General features: G+C 35.1%; 2 protein-coding genes across 3 annotated transcripts; both read right to left on the bottom strand.

The window, feature by feature from the left end:
- Window positions 1-775: 775 nt before the first annotated feature.
- LOC108222608 (uncharacterized) lies at window positions 776-1,697 on the bottom strand. 2 transcript variants are annotated; one of them, XM_017396504.2, is made up of 3 exons: window positions 1,451-1,697; window positions 1,147-1,271; window positions 776-1,035 (listed from the first exon to the last, which is right to left on the bottom strand). In XM_017396504.2, exons 1-3 carry the CDS (start codon window positions 1,633-1,635, stop codon window positions 965-967), a joined length of 381 nt encoding a protein of 126 aa, XP_017251993.1. In that variant the 5' UTR covers window positions 1,636-1,697; the 3' UTR covers window positions 776-964. The 2 variants fall into 2 exon arrangements, with proteins under 2 accessions (XP_017251993.1, XP_017251994.1); XM_017396505.2 differs by having other exon boundaries at window positions 776-1,032.
- Window positions 1,698-3,239: 1,542 nt separating this feature from the next.
- On the bottom strand, window positions 3,240-4,091 carry LOC108221372 (uncharacterized). The gene has a single exon (XM_017395255.2). The coding sequence runs from the start codon at window positions 4,089-4,091 to the stop codon at window positions 3,240-3,242; it is 852 nt and encodes a 283-aa protein (XP_017250744.2).
- Between the last annotated feature and the right edge of the window lie 14,118 nt (window positions 4,092-18,209).

The following is an 18,209-nucleotide window of genomic DNA, read 5'->3' as shown; positions in this document are numbered from 1 at the left end:
ACAGATACTCCCTTGATATATACTTAAGCTTGATATTCATATTTTGTACCATTTGTAGCCAGTATTCGGAACCTTCCAGCTTCAACAAACCCGCGCTTTGTTTTTGGAATTCTTCCACTAAAGAGATGCAGTCTGTGTTAATTTGTAACCTCCCTTGGATTGTTCTTTGGGTAGAGAATGCTTTGTAAACATGGACAATAGCTTCTCTTTTAGCCTCTCTAGGAGAAGTAGCTGAAATTGGCCCTGAGAAGATGAAGAGAAGGCTGTTTCTCTTGTCTCTGATGCATCCCCCTATTCCAGCTAAACAAGAACTATTAGCTTGAAACTCCTATGATCCATCTATGAAAGCATAGAATTCACTATCCCACCATGTCATATCTTATATCTTAAATAAGAGTATTCTTCCTTCTTCCTTGTATTAGAGAGGCTCGATTGTTGAGAAATTATTATAATTATTTTTATTATCAAAGAATATTTATATTCTATCTATTAAGCAATTTGAAAACAAAACGGTTGTTTACGTAGCTCGTTTTTTTTTTCACAATCAGGTTGTATTTATCAGTTTTGAGGATTTGTCCGGTTGTGTTCCGGTATTTTATTGTCAATAAAATCCTATTGTTCATAAAAAAATATAATTCAATTCAAATTAATCCGAATTACAATTCAATCATAATATCAATTTAATTCAGAATTTAATTAAAAATAAAATAATAAATTTGGACATCACGTCTTCAAAAATGGGACAATGCCAAATTCAACAACAAAATAATCTCTATTTAAAATCAAAATGTCAGCCGGTCAAAATGTAAGATTATTAAATCGTTATAAGAGAAACGGCGGCTTGAAGCAAATAAACGAACCAGAACAAATACTTCTACGAAAACAATAATACACCGTACAAGCAAAAGACGAAAGTTGTCTTGTCTACAGAGTTCAGACTACAGACTATCTATTCAACTGCGATTCATTTCTTATTCCGGGCTTTCTCCTTCTCCTCCACGTGACTTCCCTGCGTCTTCTCGTACTCTTTTTCTTCTACACATCAAAAATTACAATTCATATAATTTCTCGAATAAGTTCGATTTTTCTGTTCCAACAAAATTCGGTTCAAAAGAGGATAATAAGAACTTGAGCTTGAGCTATTACCAGCAGAGACGCCATGCACTTTGTGCCCACCTTCTTCTTCATTCCCGCCGTATATACCACCAAAACCTTCATCATTTGACCTAGTAGAGTATGCATCTCCAAACGACTCCTTCATCACCGCATCTCTGTTCATTTTTTAAATTCCAAAACACATCAACACACAGCACAACTAATTAAACATGCAGTATAACACCCCCCGTGTTTAGTCGGGGCTAGTTTTGTCCGTTTATAGTCAGGACCGCCCCTGTTATACATAATACATACTAAAACTAACATGAACATGTGTATATAGACAGATACTAACCCATGCTCGGATTTTGTTTTGGGCTGATCAGCTTGATCCATCTTATCAGGCTTTGCTTGCGAGTGTTGGAACTTAATCCCTCCTGGAGCCGTCAGGCTTCGGCCAAAGTGTTGCGATGATGAAGAAGATGAAGATAAGAGAGAATTGGGTGCGGGTGTTCGGGATAATTTGATTGCGATATTCATTGTATCGTTCTTGTTCTCCTGCGTCTCTATATAGCTAGCACCAGGGGATGTATCATGTTATGTCAATACATTTGAGCCGATTGCTAAAAATATAGATGAGACAAAACAACAGGGGAAGTCGGCGAAGATCCTTGTCACGCTACAAGATCGAGGTTTTACCACAGCTTCACACGTATCACGGAGATTGACAAGTGTGCTAGGTCTGAGGACACGTGGTTCCTGGAGATAAGATCGCAGGCTTTTATTATAAGCTTAAGTTTAAATTTCTACAAAAAAAGTTAAAATTTAATTAATTCTGCAAATATACGTGTCTTTAAATGTATATATTTACATATGTTAATTGTTTAAAATATAATTTATGCAGTTGTTGGGCTTAGGCATTGACCATACGGTCCTTCGAGGTCTTAATATAGATCATTCTTTCTAATATTTTTTTAATACTTCTTGAGCAGAAAAATTTTATTTAGAAAAAGAATTATCAAAAAAATATTAATTTGACCTCATTAATACCGAAAACTAGGTGCTCTGTCTTGTATTGCATAATTTTTAGATAAGAATTTGTGCTCCCTTGGCCAGTTATATATATATTTTTAGATAAGAATTTGTCCTAGCATACTTGTTCATTTCTGTTTTTAAAGATATGTTTATAAAAAGTTTTAATATTTAATAATATTTGTATAATTTTTTTTTTACAAAATGCAGATGTTTTATACTATTATATTAAGAAGAATACAATTTTTAATATTGATCGGAACAGACCTCTGCAATGAGGATATATATGTGATATATGAGTAAGTTGGTATGCCAACATATTTGAAGACCACTTAGTAAAATACACCTGTTGTTGTTACCCTAACAAGTTATATCTCTGCGATCTTCATTCTACCTTGCCAAGTCTCGAGATTTAATACATTCCAATTTTCAAGGATAGGAAAGGAAAAAGAAATTCAACTAAAATTATTTTATATATATATAACTTGTTTAAAATAAATATGTAAAATGTCCGGTGCGACTATAATTTGTTTTCACTATCCTAGAACATTAGATGATCCATATATGAAGTTTATGCATATACAGCATTCTTAATCGTCAATTCGTCATTTACAGGTTGCAATGGCTCGTAAGCTCATTCTTACACGGTCTGTAGTTACAACGCCCCCAATTGGGGTTACAGTCTGTAGTGACCCCAATATATTATCTAGACCAGGTCCATATATTAGTATGCATGTTGGGCCATCCTTAATTGGGCTATCCAGTCGAAAGTGCCCTAACCAGTTTCGAAATCTTAAGGTCGGCTAATCGTTTAATAATTATAATATCTATATCCTTGTTGCTTTTTTGTTATATCGGAAAATTTATAACAAGCTTAATAGCAAACCTTTTGCTAGAAAAGGAAGAAATGGTACCATACTCTGGTTAGATATTTGAATAAATTTGAATATATTTGATTATTTGATTTTGATTATTTGAATATTTGATTTGCATGTATTTATTTGATATTTTTTGTAACTTATGATATAATTTTGTAACCAATGAAATTGATTTGTAACTCCTAATAATAACTATGGTTTTTTTTTTTTTTTGAATAAAAGCACTTGCATAAATTAAACATCATCACTTAAAAGATTACAGATAAAATCAGGAGCGATGTCTATCCACTCCATATGATCTGTCATAGAATAAGCGGTTTGTGCTAGCACATGAGCTACTTTATTCGCAGATCGACGCTCAAAAACAACTACCACTTCATGAAAGTGATGAAGAATATCCACACAATCTTCTATAATTGTATGAAAATAAGAATTTCCGCCATCTCCATAAATCGCGTCAACTACTGTCTTCGCATCCATCTCAAACACGCACTTACTTGTTCTCCATTCCCGAACCCATAATAAAGCTTCCTTTAGGCCTAGCGCTTCCGCCTCCCTAGGCTTCCATCGTCCCTGAATTCTGCGTCCAGAAGCCCGAAGGAACTGTCCATTCTCGTCTCTAGCCACAGACCCGATGCCTATATACCCTTGCTGAGCATGACACGCAGCATCAATGTTAACTTTAATCCATCCCTCTGGAGGTTTACACCACTGCCTGTTGGCACTACTAGCTCGATTTCGCCCTCCTCCCCCCAACTCCTCCTGACTCGACTGCCACTCCTGTAACAACCCCAATGCCATCGATTGAACTCCAAAGGCCGAAACAATTTTCCTATCCCATACCCAAGAGTTCCTCCTCCACCATAAGCTCCAACAAAATAATCCCAACATCACTTTTTTACTCCGGGAACTACTGTTAAACATCTGTTGAAACACCTGCAAAACCGTAGTGGTGTCCTCGACTCCCAGCACCTCCTGCATCCCTACACGGTCCCACAATTCTTGAGCAAAACTACACGTAAACAGAACATGTAATGGCGTTTCAGCATGCCGATGACACCATGAACATATTGGGTTGGCATTCATTATACGTTTAACTAGCTCCGTTGTAGTAGGCAGCACTCCTTTACATGCCCTCCATACAAGGTTAATCACCTTCCCAGGTAACTTTAAACCCCATAACTGCTTCCAAAATCCATTCTCCCCCCCCCCCCCCGGTACTCTCCCCTCGAATTAATCTATAGCAGCTTTTAACTGAAAACATCCCATGCTCTTCCACCATCCAGTACCATGAATCAGCTCTACTACGACCTGGTATTGGTACTTGGCGAATTAATTCTATATCTCGATCATTAAACAAGTCTTTCAGAACCTCTTCGTCCCATTTGTTCTGATCTTCCTGCATAAGATTATGCACTACCACATTTTCTAACTCCGCATAATAATCACTAGTAATGCAACCATTCTGACGAGAAGGTAATAATAATAACTATGGTTTTAGTGTTATATGGGGGTTACAAATTTAAATTTATTGCATTGTGGGGGTTACAAAATTAATTGAGTTGTAAGTTACAAAATTCTTACTCCTATATAAGGAGGCTTTTGCACATTGGTTGAGTACACAAATACATCATTTTCTTGCATTCCTTTTAGAGCTTTCTAGGATTCAGTTTCTGTGAGATAGAAGCAATAATTTTTCGGTTTGTAGGAGGCGGATTTCTAGTGCTTTAGATCACCTCTATTCGTTGTATCCTGGGAGACGGAAGCCATAACACCTTCAAGCACCACGTGGAAGGGGCTAATCTGTTTCAAGGACAGCGTGGTTTTCACGTGCCTCGAATATTTGTTCGGTATTTTTACTGTTGATTATTGATTTCAGGTAATTTCTTGTGATATACTTCCTACAAGCTTAAAACAGATTACTTTTATTCGATATGGTTTTTTTTTTGGTCGGGGAGTGTAATAATTTAGAGTAGCGTGTTTGTATGCTTAGTGCTCTACTTGTCGTGTTGGTCCCGTTTGCTAGATATACATGTTATGCATCTGAATAATACTTGGTTTATTTTGTTGTGTACACTTTTGCTCGCATTAGTTTTATAATTTCCGGTGAGTATGTATAGTACTGTGTTCTTAACCAGCATGCCTCTTTGTTGTCTTACATGGTTTTGTTTATTTTAAAAATTGTTTTTTTTTTTTACTAATAAAATTTGGTTGTTTAGTTGTCTTGTCTTGTAATTCTGTTTTCGTACTACTCGAAACCCCCTTTGAATTATGGAAACAGAAGAAGCCTTCCTATAAATTCTTGCGAGTGTGGGGGTGCCTTGCAAAGGTTCTCGTACCAGAACCAAAGAAGGTAAAAATCGGTCCAAAGACAGTGGATTGCATTTTTATAGGATATGTACACAACAGTACTGCTTATAGGTTTCTTGTGCATGAGTCAAAAATCTCTGATATACACAAGAATACAATAATGGAATCGAGAAATGCTTCATTTTTTGAACATGTATTTCCACGTAAGTCCAAAGAAAGTTCAAGTTCATCAAAACGGACACGTGAACTATATCTGAAAATGAATATAGTGATGACGAGGAACAAGAAAATTTGGATGAACTTGAAAAAGAGGACACACCTCGTCGAAGCAAAAGAGCTAGAGTTGAAAAATCATCTGGGCCTGAATTTTTAACTTATTTGCTCGAGAATGAGCCACAGACTTATTCACAAGTTGTACATTGTCCGGATGGTCCTTTTTGGAAAGAGGCCATAAAAAGTGAAGTTGATTCTATTATGCAGAATCATACATGGGAACTAGTGGATCTTCCTCCGGGATGTAAACCATTAAGTACTAGATGGATTTTCACTCGAAAACTGAAAATAGATGGATCCGTTGATAAGTACAAAGCCCGACTTGTTGTTAAAGGTTTTCGTCAAAAGAAAGGCATTGATTATTTTGACACGTATTCTCCCGTGATGAGAATGGCATCCATAAGGATGATACTTGCTATTGCAGCATTACGAAAACTTGACGTGCATCAGATGGATGTAAAAACGGCCTTTCTAAATGGAGGTTTACATGAAGAAATCTACATAAAACAACCTGAGGGTTTTGTGGTTCCTGGATTGAAACATAAAGTTTGTAAGTTAGTTAAGTCAATTTATGGCTTAAAACAAGCGCCTCGTGATTGGCATCAAAAATTTGAAAGTGTTATGTTGTCAAATGGATTCAAAATCAATGAATGTGACAAATGTGTATATGTCAAAGATACAGTAGATGGATATGTCATCTTGCGCCTTTATGTTGATGATATGCTTATCATTGGTAGTAATGACAAGATGGTTAAATCTACCAAAGACATATTACATTCAAGGTTCCACATGAAAGATATGGGCTTAGCTGATGTGATTTTAGGAATAAAGATCCTAAGAACTTCAAGTGGACTTATGTTAAATCAGTCACATTATGTTGATAAGATACTTGAGAAATTTGAAAAAGATGATTCTAGTGTGTCAAGAACTCCTTTTGATACGACTTTACATCTATCCAAAAATAAAGGGGAAGGTGTTTCCCAAGGATAATATGCAAAAGTAATAGGAAGTCTGATGTACTTAATGAATTGTACACGACCAGACATTGCCTTTACTGTAAGCAAGCTAAGCAGATACACGAGCAATCCAGGAAGGGATCACTGGAAAGCGATAACTAAAGTGCTTAGGTACTTAAGGTATACGCGTGATTATGGATTGCACTACACAACTTATCCAAGTATCTTAGAAGGTTATAGTGATTCTAATTGGATAAATGGTGTAAAAGGGTCGAAGTCCACTGGCGGATATGTATTTACGCTAGCAGGTGGAGCGATCTCGTGGAAATCTTCAAAACAAACGGTCGTAACTAATTCGACAATGGAAGCTGAGTTTGTAGCTTTGGATAAAGCTGCGCAACAAGCTGAATGGTTACGCCAATTTTTAGAAGATATTCCAAGATGGGAGATGCCGGTACCACCACTTTGTATACATTGTGATAGTACGGCAGCTATAGGTACAGCAGAGCGTGTACTATATAATGGAATGTCAAGGCATATACGTCGTCGACATAATTCCATTAGACAACTACTCTCAACTGGAGTTATCTCGATTGATTTTATCAGATCAAAAGATAACACCGCGGATCCGCTAACCAAGGGGTTAACAAGAGAGTTAGTTGAAAAATCATCGAAAGGAATGGGACTAAAGCCCATAATAAAAGTTGGTACAAAGGAAACCCAACCTTGTTGACTGGAGATCACAAGATCTTGGTTCAACGGGACAACCTAATTGTAAAGGCTTAGTGAGATCACTGTGGGGGTTTTACTCCTAGGTCCATTCCTATGATGAAAGACAGTGATAAGTGGGATAAAGGCTAAGCTATGCTTTTAATGATCAGTATGAGTCAAACAAATAATATTTTTGTATTGGTAGAGAGATCATCTATGTGAGTGAAGTGGGGTCGCTTCAAGAAGGAATTATAATGGCTAATTCTGGGAAAAACTCACAGAACCAGGCTAAAGCTCAGGACCAAAATGGGCTTAACAGTGAGAACTGAACAAATATAGGGAAAGATTCCAGTGGGGGATGTATCATCATTTCACAATATAGAAGGGCAGTTCAAGGTCAACGCGACTACTGAAATTCTAGAAATGTAAATATATTCTTACAAGGGAAGGTTCAAGGGGTAACACCTACCTATCCTATGTTGGTTTCTACCTATGCGCTTCTATCTCCGTGTCATAGTGTCTTCTCATAATCAATTTTATTCATGTGGGGGATTGTTAGATATTTGAATAAATTTGATTATTTGAATATTTGATTTTGATTATTTGAATATTTGATTTGCATGTATTTATTTGATAATTTTTGTAACTTATGATATAATTTTGTAACCAATGAAATTGATTTGTAACCCCTAATAATAACTATGATTTTAGTGTTATATGTGGGTTACAAATTTAAATTTATTGCATTGTGGGGGTTACAAAATTAATTGAGTTGTAAGTTACAAAATTCTTACTCCTATATAAGGAGGCCTTTGCACATTGGTTGAGTACACAAATACATCATTTTCTTGCATTCCTCTTAGAGCTTTCTAGGATTCGGTTTCTGTGAGATAGAAGCAATACTTGTTCGATTCGTAGGAGGCGGATCTCTAGTGCTTTAGATCACCTCTATTTGTTGTATCCTAGGAGACGGAAGCCATAACACCTTCAAGCACCACGTAAAAAGGGCTAATCTGTTTTAAGGACATCGTGGTTTTCACGTGCCTCGAATATTTCTTCAGTATTTTTACTGTTGATTATTGATTTCAGGTAATTTCTTGTGATATACTTCCTACAACTCTTAGGGTCTGTTTGGGATTGCTGTTGAAAATTGCTGTTGCTGTGAGTAAAAGTGCTGTTTAAAAAAGTGTTGTTTATAAAAGATGAGACTGTTTGGTAAATTTGATTTCAAATGTGCTGTTTGAGTAAAAGCTGAAAACAAACTGTTTGGTAAATTTTTTGTTAAATTGCTGTTTGGAGTTATATGTATAAATAAAATAATATTTTATTTATTATTTTATAGACAAATATTGAACAACAAATTATAGTTGTATAAAATAAGAAAATAAAAAATTAATTAAGATAAAAATTAAGTTTTCAAAAGGAAAAAAAAGATAAAAATTAAGTCAAACTAAAACACAATAGGATTATCCATAAAAAAACACAATAAGATTACGAGTCAAAATCCAACTAAAACACTATAGGAGTAATGGAGAAGGAGGATGCATGATGCTTGCTATTAGGATGCATGATGCTTGCTTTATCCTAATGAAAAGGTAATTTGTTGTTGTTTACTATACATTATTACAATAAAAATATTTTATACGTGTACTGCATGTTTTATTAACATCTGCAATTTATTAATACCGTTTTTTTTTAAAAAAAAATAACTAACTTTTTTTTAATAATGTATCAGGTTTTTAAAAGAATATATTTTATTAATATATATATATATATGGGTGTATATATATATATAATTTGTAATAATATATATTTCATAAGTTCATTTATAAGTTATTAAAGTCAATCTTTTCATTAAACTAAGAAAATATTAAGTAAGTAATGATATACAAATCATATTTAAAATATAAAATTATGTAGGAATAACTATTAAAATTTATGATTAAAAACTATATTCTATTTGAAAAACTATATAATTAAGGTGAAATATTTTCAACATTTACTTATCATTTATTTTTTATATTCAAATATAAAATAAAATAATTTTTAGTATTAAGTAATTTTAAATGCTTAACGGGCAATAATAATCCAAATTAGAATAAAAAAAAGTATTTCACAAGTGTGTACTGCTTGTTCTTGTTTTGTTTTAAGAACAAAAATAATTGCATGTGCTAGGGTTTGATGCCAGGACTTGTAATAGCGGGGGCAACGGTCGCTTTTGTGAAAAGCAGGGGTATACCTGCTTTCTGTAAAAGCAGCTTTTAGACAAAAAGCGCGGTTATAAAAAACTGTTTTGGACGTTACCAAACAACCTTGTACCAGCTTATTGACAAAAAACTGCTGTTGTGGACCACAACCCCAACACAGGCACTTAGACACACCAGGCGAGTCCGGGTACTTTTTAGCGTGTTAGAAAACAATAGCATGCAGCAGGAAGTTTAGAGGGCCAGGAGAACCAAATCTTACGTACGAAAGCTACCATTGTTGCAATAAGAAATGACTGTGCTGGTCACTATTTCTTTCACCAAAATGTCCTGCATGATGAATTTATATCCTGACACTGACAAATTTAGATGAACATGTTCATCATTAATTTGTCCCACCAATATTTACTGCATGCAGTCATTTTCTTCTTCTGTAGTTGGCAAGATCTGAACCAGCAGTCACTCTAGTCTATAAGAACTCACTAGAAATATCAGACCTGGATATAATGTCAGAGATTCAGATTTTAAAAAATAAGTGAAATGATAATTGAATGTCACTACGACTGCCTTGATAAGCTGTTTCTTCACTCATAATTATTAGTTGAGTTCATAAAGCCAAATGATGAATAAAAAATATTGATTCAAGTCATGAAAATTCCTTTCTAGAAATAAAAAGAATAAGACATAGAGTCGATTTTATATCTTAAGGGATCACACATAGCGATTTTGATAACACCAATAAATATAAGATAAGAAAAAAGTGCAGGCAATTAAGTAGCAAGCAATTTTGGGTCTTTTAATATGGGCCCGTAATATATGCACGCCCTTCATTCATTTATTTTTGAAACAACGGTGTTAATCTAATAATAAAAGGCCATACGGCATCTACACCGATGATCGAGTCGAACAAACAGTAAATTGCAATCGTCTGTTCTCACAAAAAGACAATTAAACGATATTTTGAAGAAAATATATATACAAATGCAAGTACCCACTTCATGCATTCTCGTTGACTTACTGGTACCCTCTTCATCATGCCCTGATACAAATACAAGTACCCGCTTCATGCATTCTCGTTGACTTATTAGTACCCTCTTCATCATGCCTGATAGAGCTATCGTTTGAGTTATCGACTAGAATTGTGATTCCATACAAACTTTCATCACCAAATCAAACCCCGCTTACAATCAAGAAGTGAAAAACAAAGCTCTCACCAGGAAGAGAAAACAACCTTAGATGGAACCACAGAAACAAGAGAAATCCGACTGAAAATCCACCCGCTTGAAATAGAGAAGAAAGACAGTGAAATCTCCGATGGTTTTAGATCTAAGAATTCCTACGAGAATAGATCTGAAGTAAAACCACAAAAACAAGAGAAATCGGATTGAAACCCACCCGCTTGGAAGAGAGACAGCGAAATCTCCGATGGCTTTGGATCTAAGTTTCCGGAGAAGAAAAACTAAGAATAAAACAAAGTAGTTAACTGATTCGAGGCTTTCCACTAGTGAAAACCGATGGAAGCCCCAGGCGGCTACGACTACGACAAGAGAGAGGCGCTAGAGGGAAATATAGTTTTATTTGAGAGAGGGGCTTGCTTAGGATCTTAGGTAGTTTTTCATTCATTTATTTGTTTTAATTTAATATTCTTGAATTGATAATGTTTCTATCGATAAAAATCTCGGTTCAATATAATGATTGATATGAATAAATAAATTCATTTTCTGTGATAATCTCGTTAAAAATACAGTAATTGTTTTGATTCCAAACACTTTAGAAGGATTCTACTGTAGAGTGATAAATTTTTCTAATTTTATTTTGAACAAATTATTTCATGTATATGTATATTTTATCACTACTACTATACTTGAGAGAAAAACGGGCACAAATCAATGTAAAATTAAGAGTGATTTGCATTTTGCATCCCTTATCTATGGCCAAAAAACAATTCTGTATAACTACTTTGCAAAATTGCATTTTGCATCCCGTATATTTCAAACCCGATACAAGCTGCACCCTCAATCCGTTTTAGCATCCAATTAAGACATTAACGTTAAAATTTTTAAGGGTATAATAGGCTTTAAACATTTCGAATTGTCTATATATCAGGTCTTTACATCCAAACCCTAATTATGCTTCTTCTTCATCTTATCTTCTATAAACCCTAAATATCTCTTCAACTTCATGGCTGAGATGTGCCTTTGTATGCCATCAAAGAGGGCGGTTGAGAGAATAGATTGGACTGACTCAAATGTTGGGCGTCGATTCATCAGTTGTGTTGATTACAAGTGTAAATTTTTCAAATGGGTGGAACCACCACTCTGTGATCATGCGCGAAGAATCATACCAGGTCTACTAAGACGATTAATGCTTTGGAAGCCATGAATTACGAGTTGTCACAGCAGCTGGAGGTTAGTCGAGAAAGATGCGGGTGGTTTGGATGTATTAGAGCTGCAAAATTAGTGATTGTCATCTTAGTCGTGATTGTGTTCTATATCATTTGCAAAAGAGATAACGAAGTAGCAGATCTTTGATGTAGTAGCTTTATGTATTGTAACATAGTGAATCTTTGGTGTACTGTAACTTTGATTTGCTGAAATCGCAATGAAATAATGATTTTCTGAGTAATATAGTGATACAATGAATTTGTATGTTTTATATACTATGAATGCAACTGAGTAACCCTGTGTAATTAAGGACAAATTCACAATTAATGCAACCAATTTGAAAAAAACTCAGTAGCTCAATAACATTGATAAACCATACCAAAATAACAAAATAGTAGCTTAAAACAAAAACCAGTGGACCAAGTTGATGTACCAAATAACCAAGAGTCTTAACCAAGATAATACCAAAAGGAGCTAAAAGTCTTGATGAATATTAGACCAAAAGGTTCTACAAATTAAAAACATAATTAGTTAGATTCTTTTTGACCCATCTGCTCTTGTTTCCTAAGTCTTGCAGCTTCCAATATTCTTAAAGATGTGAATTGTTGTCCATTGCTTCCAACAAATGACTCAGCTTCAATGTCTAGAGGTCCCCTCTGCTGTTGACCAAGTGCTATAAAAGATTTGAAGATTCCAGCATGAGTTGCATTTGGCTATTGAATTTTGATATACCAATATTCTTTCTGGATATGCTTTCAGGTGCTTTATCATTTGATTCAACCATTTTCTCTTTTCTTTTCCCTTTATCTTGTATTGGAACCTCTGTAGATTTCTATTTCCCCTTGGCCTCTCTGCTTCTTTCCTTATCATCCTTTTCAAAAGAAATTAAGATGAGAATTGTTTAGTTATATATTATGTTGAAGCAAATATAAAAATTGAATCTTTAAAATGAGATATTCAGTAGCTACCTTTTCTTTGCATGTCCTTGCAGTGTGCCCCTCTTGCTTACAATAATTGCAAGCTATGGTTGATTTTTTTTTATTTTATCAGCTTCAGTCATGGTTACATTATCATCCACATTATCACAAGTCAAATTTTGATGCTTACCCTAGTTTGGCATGAACTGGTGTTATGACCCCATTCACCACAGTAAGAACATTGCAGAGATGTCCCTGTTCTTTTTAGCATTGTTGGATCACTCTTCCTAGTTTCCACAATGTCTGCTTTTTTATCCCTATTCTTTTTTGGTCTTCCAGGTGCCTTTTTAATAATTGAAGGAAGTGGAGGCTCTGCTTCAGTCTCATCCCAAAAAGGTTCTCCATTAATTGGCTCTAATATATGACTATACACCTTAAGACATTGATCCCTCCTATGACATGGATGCATGTAGTCTAGTGGATTTTGTTTTTGAAAAAAAAATACAGGAACATGCATGAAACCATGGAATTCCCGTGATTTGCCCCTTTCTACATGCACAAGTATTTTCAGCTAGGTTTACAACAATCTCATGACCCCCCGCTGACATTGTGACGTGAAACTTGTCACCCCCATCCCACACTATTATTTCTTTTGCAGCTTTCTCCATTGCTCTATAAGTACAAACTCTCGATTCATTAAACAGAACATGCTAGGTGCAATTATATGAAGATAATCACTTGTTTAAAGATACTTACTTGTGCAATTTTTTTAGAGGCTTTGAGCAAAACTCAGTATTTCTTCTCCGCATTTTGGTTTTCCACCCTTAAATTCTTTCCATACATGCAAGATGAATACCCTTGAACATGTTTACAATTCCCATTTCTCTAAATTTTTTTATTGCATTATTAAAAACCTCACAATTATTATTGACAAACATGTCAGATTTGCATATTGTCCTAAAGCCTGATCTACTCCACTGAGACCTAACTCTTTGTGCCAACCATTCATATGCTCTGACATGTAACTGTGTTGAAGTATTTAAAGTCATGACATGTTTAATAATAGTGAAGAAAATAAGAATTTAAAGTCATGACATGTACCTTTTTCGAGTATCCCATATGCTTATCAAACCAATAGTCAGTGTTTGCCTTTGCAGCTAACCACAACTGTGATCTAATATCAGTCCCTTTGTAAAGATTTGCTAGGTTCTTGTATAAATGCATTACACGAAAACGATGTTCTGCAGAGGGAAATTGTGTTTCAAGAGCATTGACTAAACCCTAAAAAATTGAATACATGTGTGAGGGGGTATTCTCCTTTATCTTTTTGGTGGAGGAGCTTTGCTTTCAGTGGAATCAAAGTTGGAGGTGTCACCGTGGAATGGTACATTTTCTTTCTTCTTTTTTTTTTCCTTATCTTTCTCCATATCTTCAATCAAGTCACAATTTGTTCTCATGTCACTCCTTTCAATAATTTCTGAAATCCATCTCTCCCTTTCATCTATTTCATATTGGGTCCATGAGAAGTCATACTCCTGTATTTCTTCATCATCTACTACTACCGCATAGAGTGTAACTAAATTACCATATCCATCTTCAAACAGGCTTGTAAATGTTGATGCATCTTGATCAGTCTTAAATTCAACTAGTACATCCTCATCCTATTTTTGCTCCGGAATCAAAAATCATAATTTATAGCAGCCTAGTTTTAACCTCAAATTCAACAACATTGCATCCACTTCACTTTTGTTCAGATTGCTAGCTGAACAATAGTCAAAGTATGCAACTTTTTCATCTAAATAATCCTTAAATCCATCGCTAAATACGTACACCACCGTAATTTATCTTAATAGTTAACGATAAGGAGAGATGTCACCAACCCTATATTTAATTACTGAGATAACAAAGAGCAAATAATCAAGTACACATCCTAGATTCCTACACAATAAATAATTGTAAATCTTAGCGACACGATGGGACCATAACATACTTTAATCACATGCCCACGTCGAATAAAAAACACAAAGAGACCACAACATACTTTAATCACCGAGGACAATAGCATTGTATAAACACTGTGATGTATATAAACAATAGCATTGAACAACTATAAACTCACCTTCTTCGACTGGTACGTCTCTGCAGATAACAGCGTAATTCAAAACCTTGCCTTTTTCTAATTCAATCTCTCGTAGTCGACCTCTCATCTTCAATTGAACTTCTTATACTACTTGTGTTGTGGTAACTGATTTGGGTAGTTAGGGTTCAGATAGCTAGGTTAGAGTAGTTAGGGTCTTATTTGGGGATGGGGGTTAAGAACGAGAGGGTATACAGCTATTGGATTGTAGAATCAGAAATGAAAAGGCATTTTTATCCCTGTTGACTATCGGTAGCGGTCAATTTTAACGTTAGTTCATAAAAAAGGTGTAACTTGTATCGGGTTTGAAACATACGGAATGCAAAACGCAATTTCCTAAAATAGATATACGGGATTATTTTTTGACCATAGATAAGAGATGTAAAATGCAAATCATTCTAAAATTATATTTAAAGCATTCACAAATAAATTACTATCAACTATTTTATGTATATTTTTATCGGCTCCCTCTCATTTATAACCACTTTGTTCGACCACTTTTCAAAATAACCAGTTTTTTTTCGAGCTTTCAAAACTAACCAGTCTAAATCAACCGAGAAACAGCGACCTGAACGAAAAAATTTTTGCAGCACGGGTCGCGCTTTGAAACAGCGACCCAAACATAAAAAAACCCCATTGGGGTCGCGTTTTCAAAGAGCGACCCAAGCTGGGTAATATGACCCTGTCGTGTGCCCTAATTTCTTAAAAACAGCCCTAATTATAATATAATAATTTTCTTTAAAATTATATAATATTTTTATAATATTATATTATATAATGATATAATATAAAAAAAATCATATAATTCTTATACATTATTTGTGATATATTTTTTTTTAAAATAAAATCATTAATCGGATAATTCTTATACATTATTTGTGATATTATATTTTATATTATTATATTATGTAATGATATAATATAATATTATAGATTGTAATATTTAAATATTTAAGCTCATATTGAAGTATAATTTAAAAGGTAATTATATATATATATATATATATATATATATATTTATATATTTAATTCAAGTTTTAGTAAGTATCTAATTAATAATGTTGTAATTACATAGCTAGTAATAAAATTGTGAATTTTTGTAACCTATATGTTTCTATAAAATACCATTAGGTTTTTAGCCATTCTCACACATACACACATATTCTAGATCGACTCGTACAAACAAAGCTCTGAATGGAGAACCATAAAAGATCGAGAAAGGAAGACGAGGGGATGGAAGAATGGGCTTATGAACAAACGAAAGGCGAGCTTTCAATTGCTGCGGAAAGGGCATCGAGGAAGATGAAGTTTGTTGCGGAGATGCGGTTGTTGCAATATCGAGAAGAAAGAAAGGGCAGACATTGGGTGCCGACCAAGGATGAGACCGACACTGAGGTTATGTATGGAGTAGGCAGGGCGTTGCGAGAATATCACTTCAAAAAAGATAGAGATACAAATACTTTTTTTTTGAAAGGACAGATCACGGAGGAGCAAAGGGTAGCATTGTTGGAAGAGAGCTGGGCAGAATACGATGCAAAAGTGATAGATATTGTGAAATTGAATTTTGACGAGTATGTAAAGTATTCGTGATGAATTTTGTCATATGTTAGACGTGAGTGATTTTGAAGTAGTTGTAATGTTGTGTTTATGCTCTTACTAAGTGCAATTTCATTGAAATAAATATAATGCAAGTACACACAACTAGATTTATTGAAAATAAAAGCAAGAACAAAATATATTATTCGGAATCATCATCATCAGTTGCCTCTTCATCGGACATCGGCTCATCGGACAAGTAATTTGGATTTTGAAGAAGTTGACATTCTTCTTCAAAAGTCATTTCCCTGCCGCTAGCAGCTGCCGAATCTTTTACCAACTTAAGCATGTAGAAACGACAACGACGCAACAACATTCTGTTGTTCTCTTCCCTTATTAGTCTCACAGCTTCAATGACCAAACGGCGATAATCACCCCAACTACCGTTGAAGTTACGAGCCGGATACACGCCTAAAGAATCGCGGACGGGGAGCTTTGCACCGAGACCAGTCAGATCATTTCGCAACTGATTCGATTCTTCAAGACGGAATGCCCACTCGCGCCGCACTCTAGCGAAATACTCTTTGGGATCGGTGTATCTCAAACTATAGTAGTCGTCATCCATTTGTGGTAGCAACCAAATTCTAGAGGATGAGAACATATCGTGATGAGAAGATTTAAGTTTGAAGTTGTAAGTGTAGACACCTTCAATAAACATGAGTACATATAGACTAATAATCCACTGTAGGCATGTGAAGTAGTTGAGTTGGAAGGCTAGGGTTGCACAACTTTCATGGAGTGTAGCCATGTGAAGCTACTTGAGTATAGTGGTGAAGGTGTCTGAATCGGTCCATGTGAAACTGCATAGATTCATTTACTGTAACCATGATAAAAGTAAATGACATGGTCTTTTTGGCAGAGATTCGGAGACTGTACTCATGTGAACCCTATAATGCACCCATGTGAATTATTTTTTTGCAGAAATTCGGAGACTGTAGCCATGTGAAAGTGTACCCATGTGAACCCCTATAATGCACCCATGTGAAACCGCATAGATTCGTTTACTGTAACCATGATAAAAGTAAATGACATGGTCTTTTTGGCAGAGATTCAGAGACTGTACTCATGTGTAATGCACTCATGTGAATTATTTTTTGCAGAAATTCGGAGACTGTAGCCATGTGAAGCCTATAATGCACCCATGACAGAGATTCCATTATTTTCTTCCGCAATAATGGTAATATGGTGAGTAAACATTTGTATGAAGGGAGCGTACTTGGGAAATTGGCCTTATAAATAGTGGAAAACTTGTTCACACTTTTTAAACAAATCTTAATTACATGGATCCAATAGGTGAGGTTGTTCAAGGGGATACGTGCTACTGTGAAAGGCTTGCCGTTCATAGTACTTATCGAGGGACTGGGCCTAATGCTGGAAGAATGATGTCCCGGTGTGCACTATGGCCAGAGGGGTGCGGATACATGTTTTGGATCGATGACCCACTTGAGGCGCGTGCTACTGCAGTGCTTACTGAGATGACTAAGGAGATGAGCGACCTCATATGGGATCATCACTTTGCAAAGGAGAGGATTAGGGAGAGGCATGATGAAGAAGTTAAATCTGTGAAGGGAAAAAAGAAAGGGGAGGGTTCAAAAAATAAAAACGAACGTTGATTTAAGTTCATGTCCTAGTAACATGCATGTGTTGTTGTGTTTCTTATTATGTACTTACAATAATACATTGTCCTTCCCCACTTTACGAACCCAGTCTTATGTA

This window comes from Daucus carota, chromosome 5 (genome assembly GCF_001625215.2).
Source record: "Daucus carota subsp. sativus chromosome 5, DH1 v3.0, whole genome shotgun sequence".
In the NCBI taxonomy this organism is placed as follows: domain Eukaryota; kingdom Viridiplantae; phylum Streptophyta; class Magnoliopsida; order Apiales; family Apiaceae; genus Daucus; species Daucus carota.
This window is presented reverse-complemented; position numbering and strand designations above follow the sequence as displayed.

What these genes read in the sequence shown, in the direction of transcription:
- LOC108222608 (XM_017396504.2), bottom strand. Translation starts at nt 1,635, where the DNA reads ATGAATATCGCAATCAAATTATCCCGAACACCCGCACCCAATTCTCTC. An exon ending in AAAACAAAATCCGAGCATGG is followed by an intron (nt 1,272 to 1,450) that starts GTTAGTATCTGT and finishes AAAAATGAACAG; the next exon opens with AGATGCGGTGATGAAGGAGT. An exon ending in AGTGCATGGCGTCTCTGCTG is followed by an intron (nt 1,036 to 1,146) that starts GTAATAGCTCAA and finishes TTTGATGTGTAG; the next exon opens with AAGAAAAAGAGTACGAGAAG.
- LOC108221372 (XM_017395255.2), bottom strand. Translation starts at nt 4,091, where the DNA reads ATGAATGCCAACCCAATATGTTCATGGTGTCATCGGCATGCTGAAACG.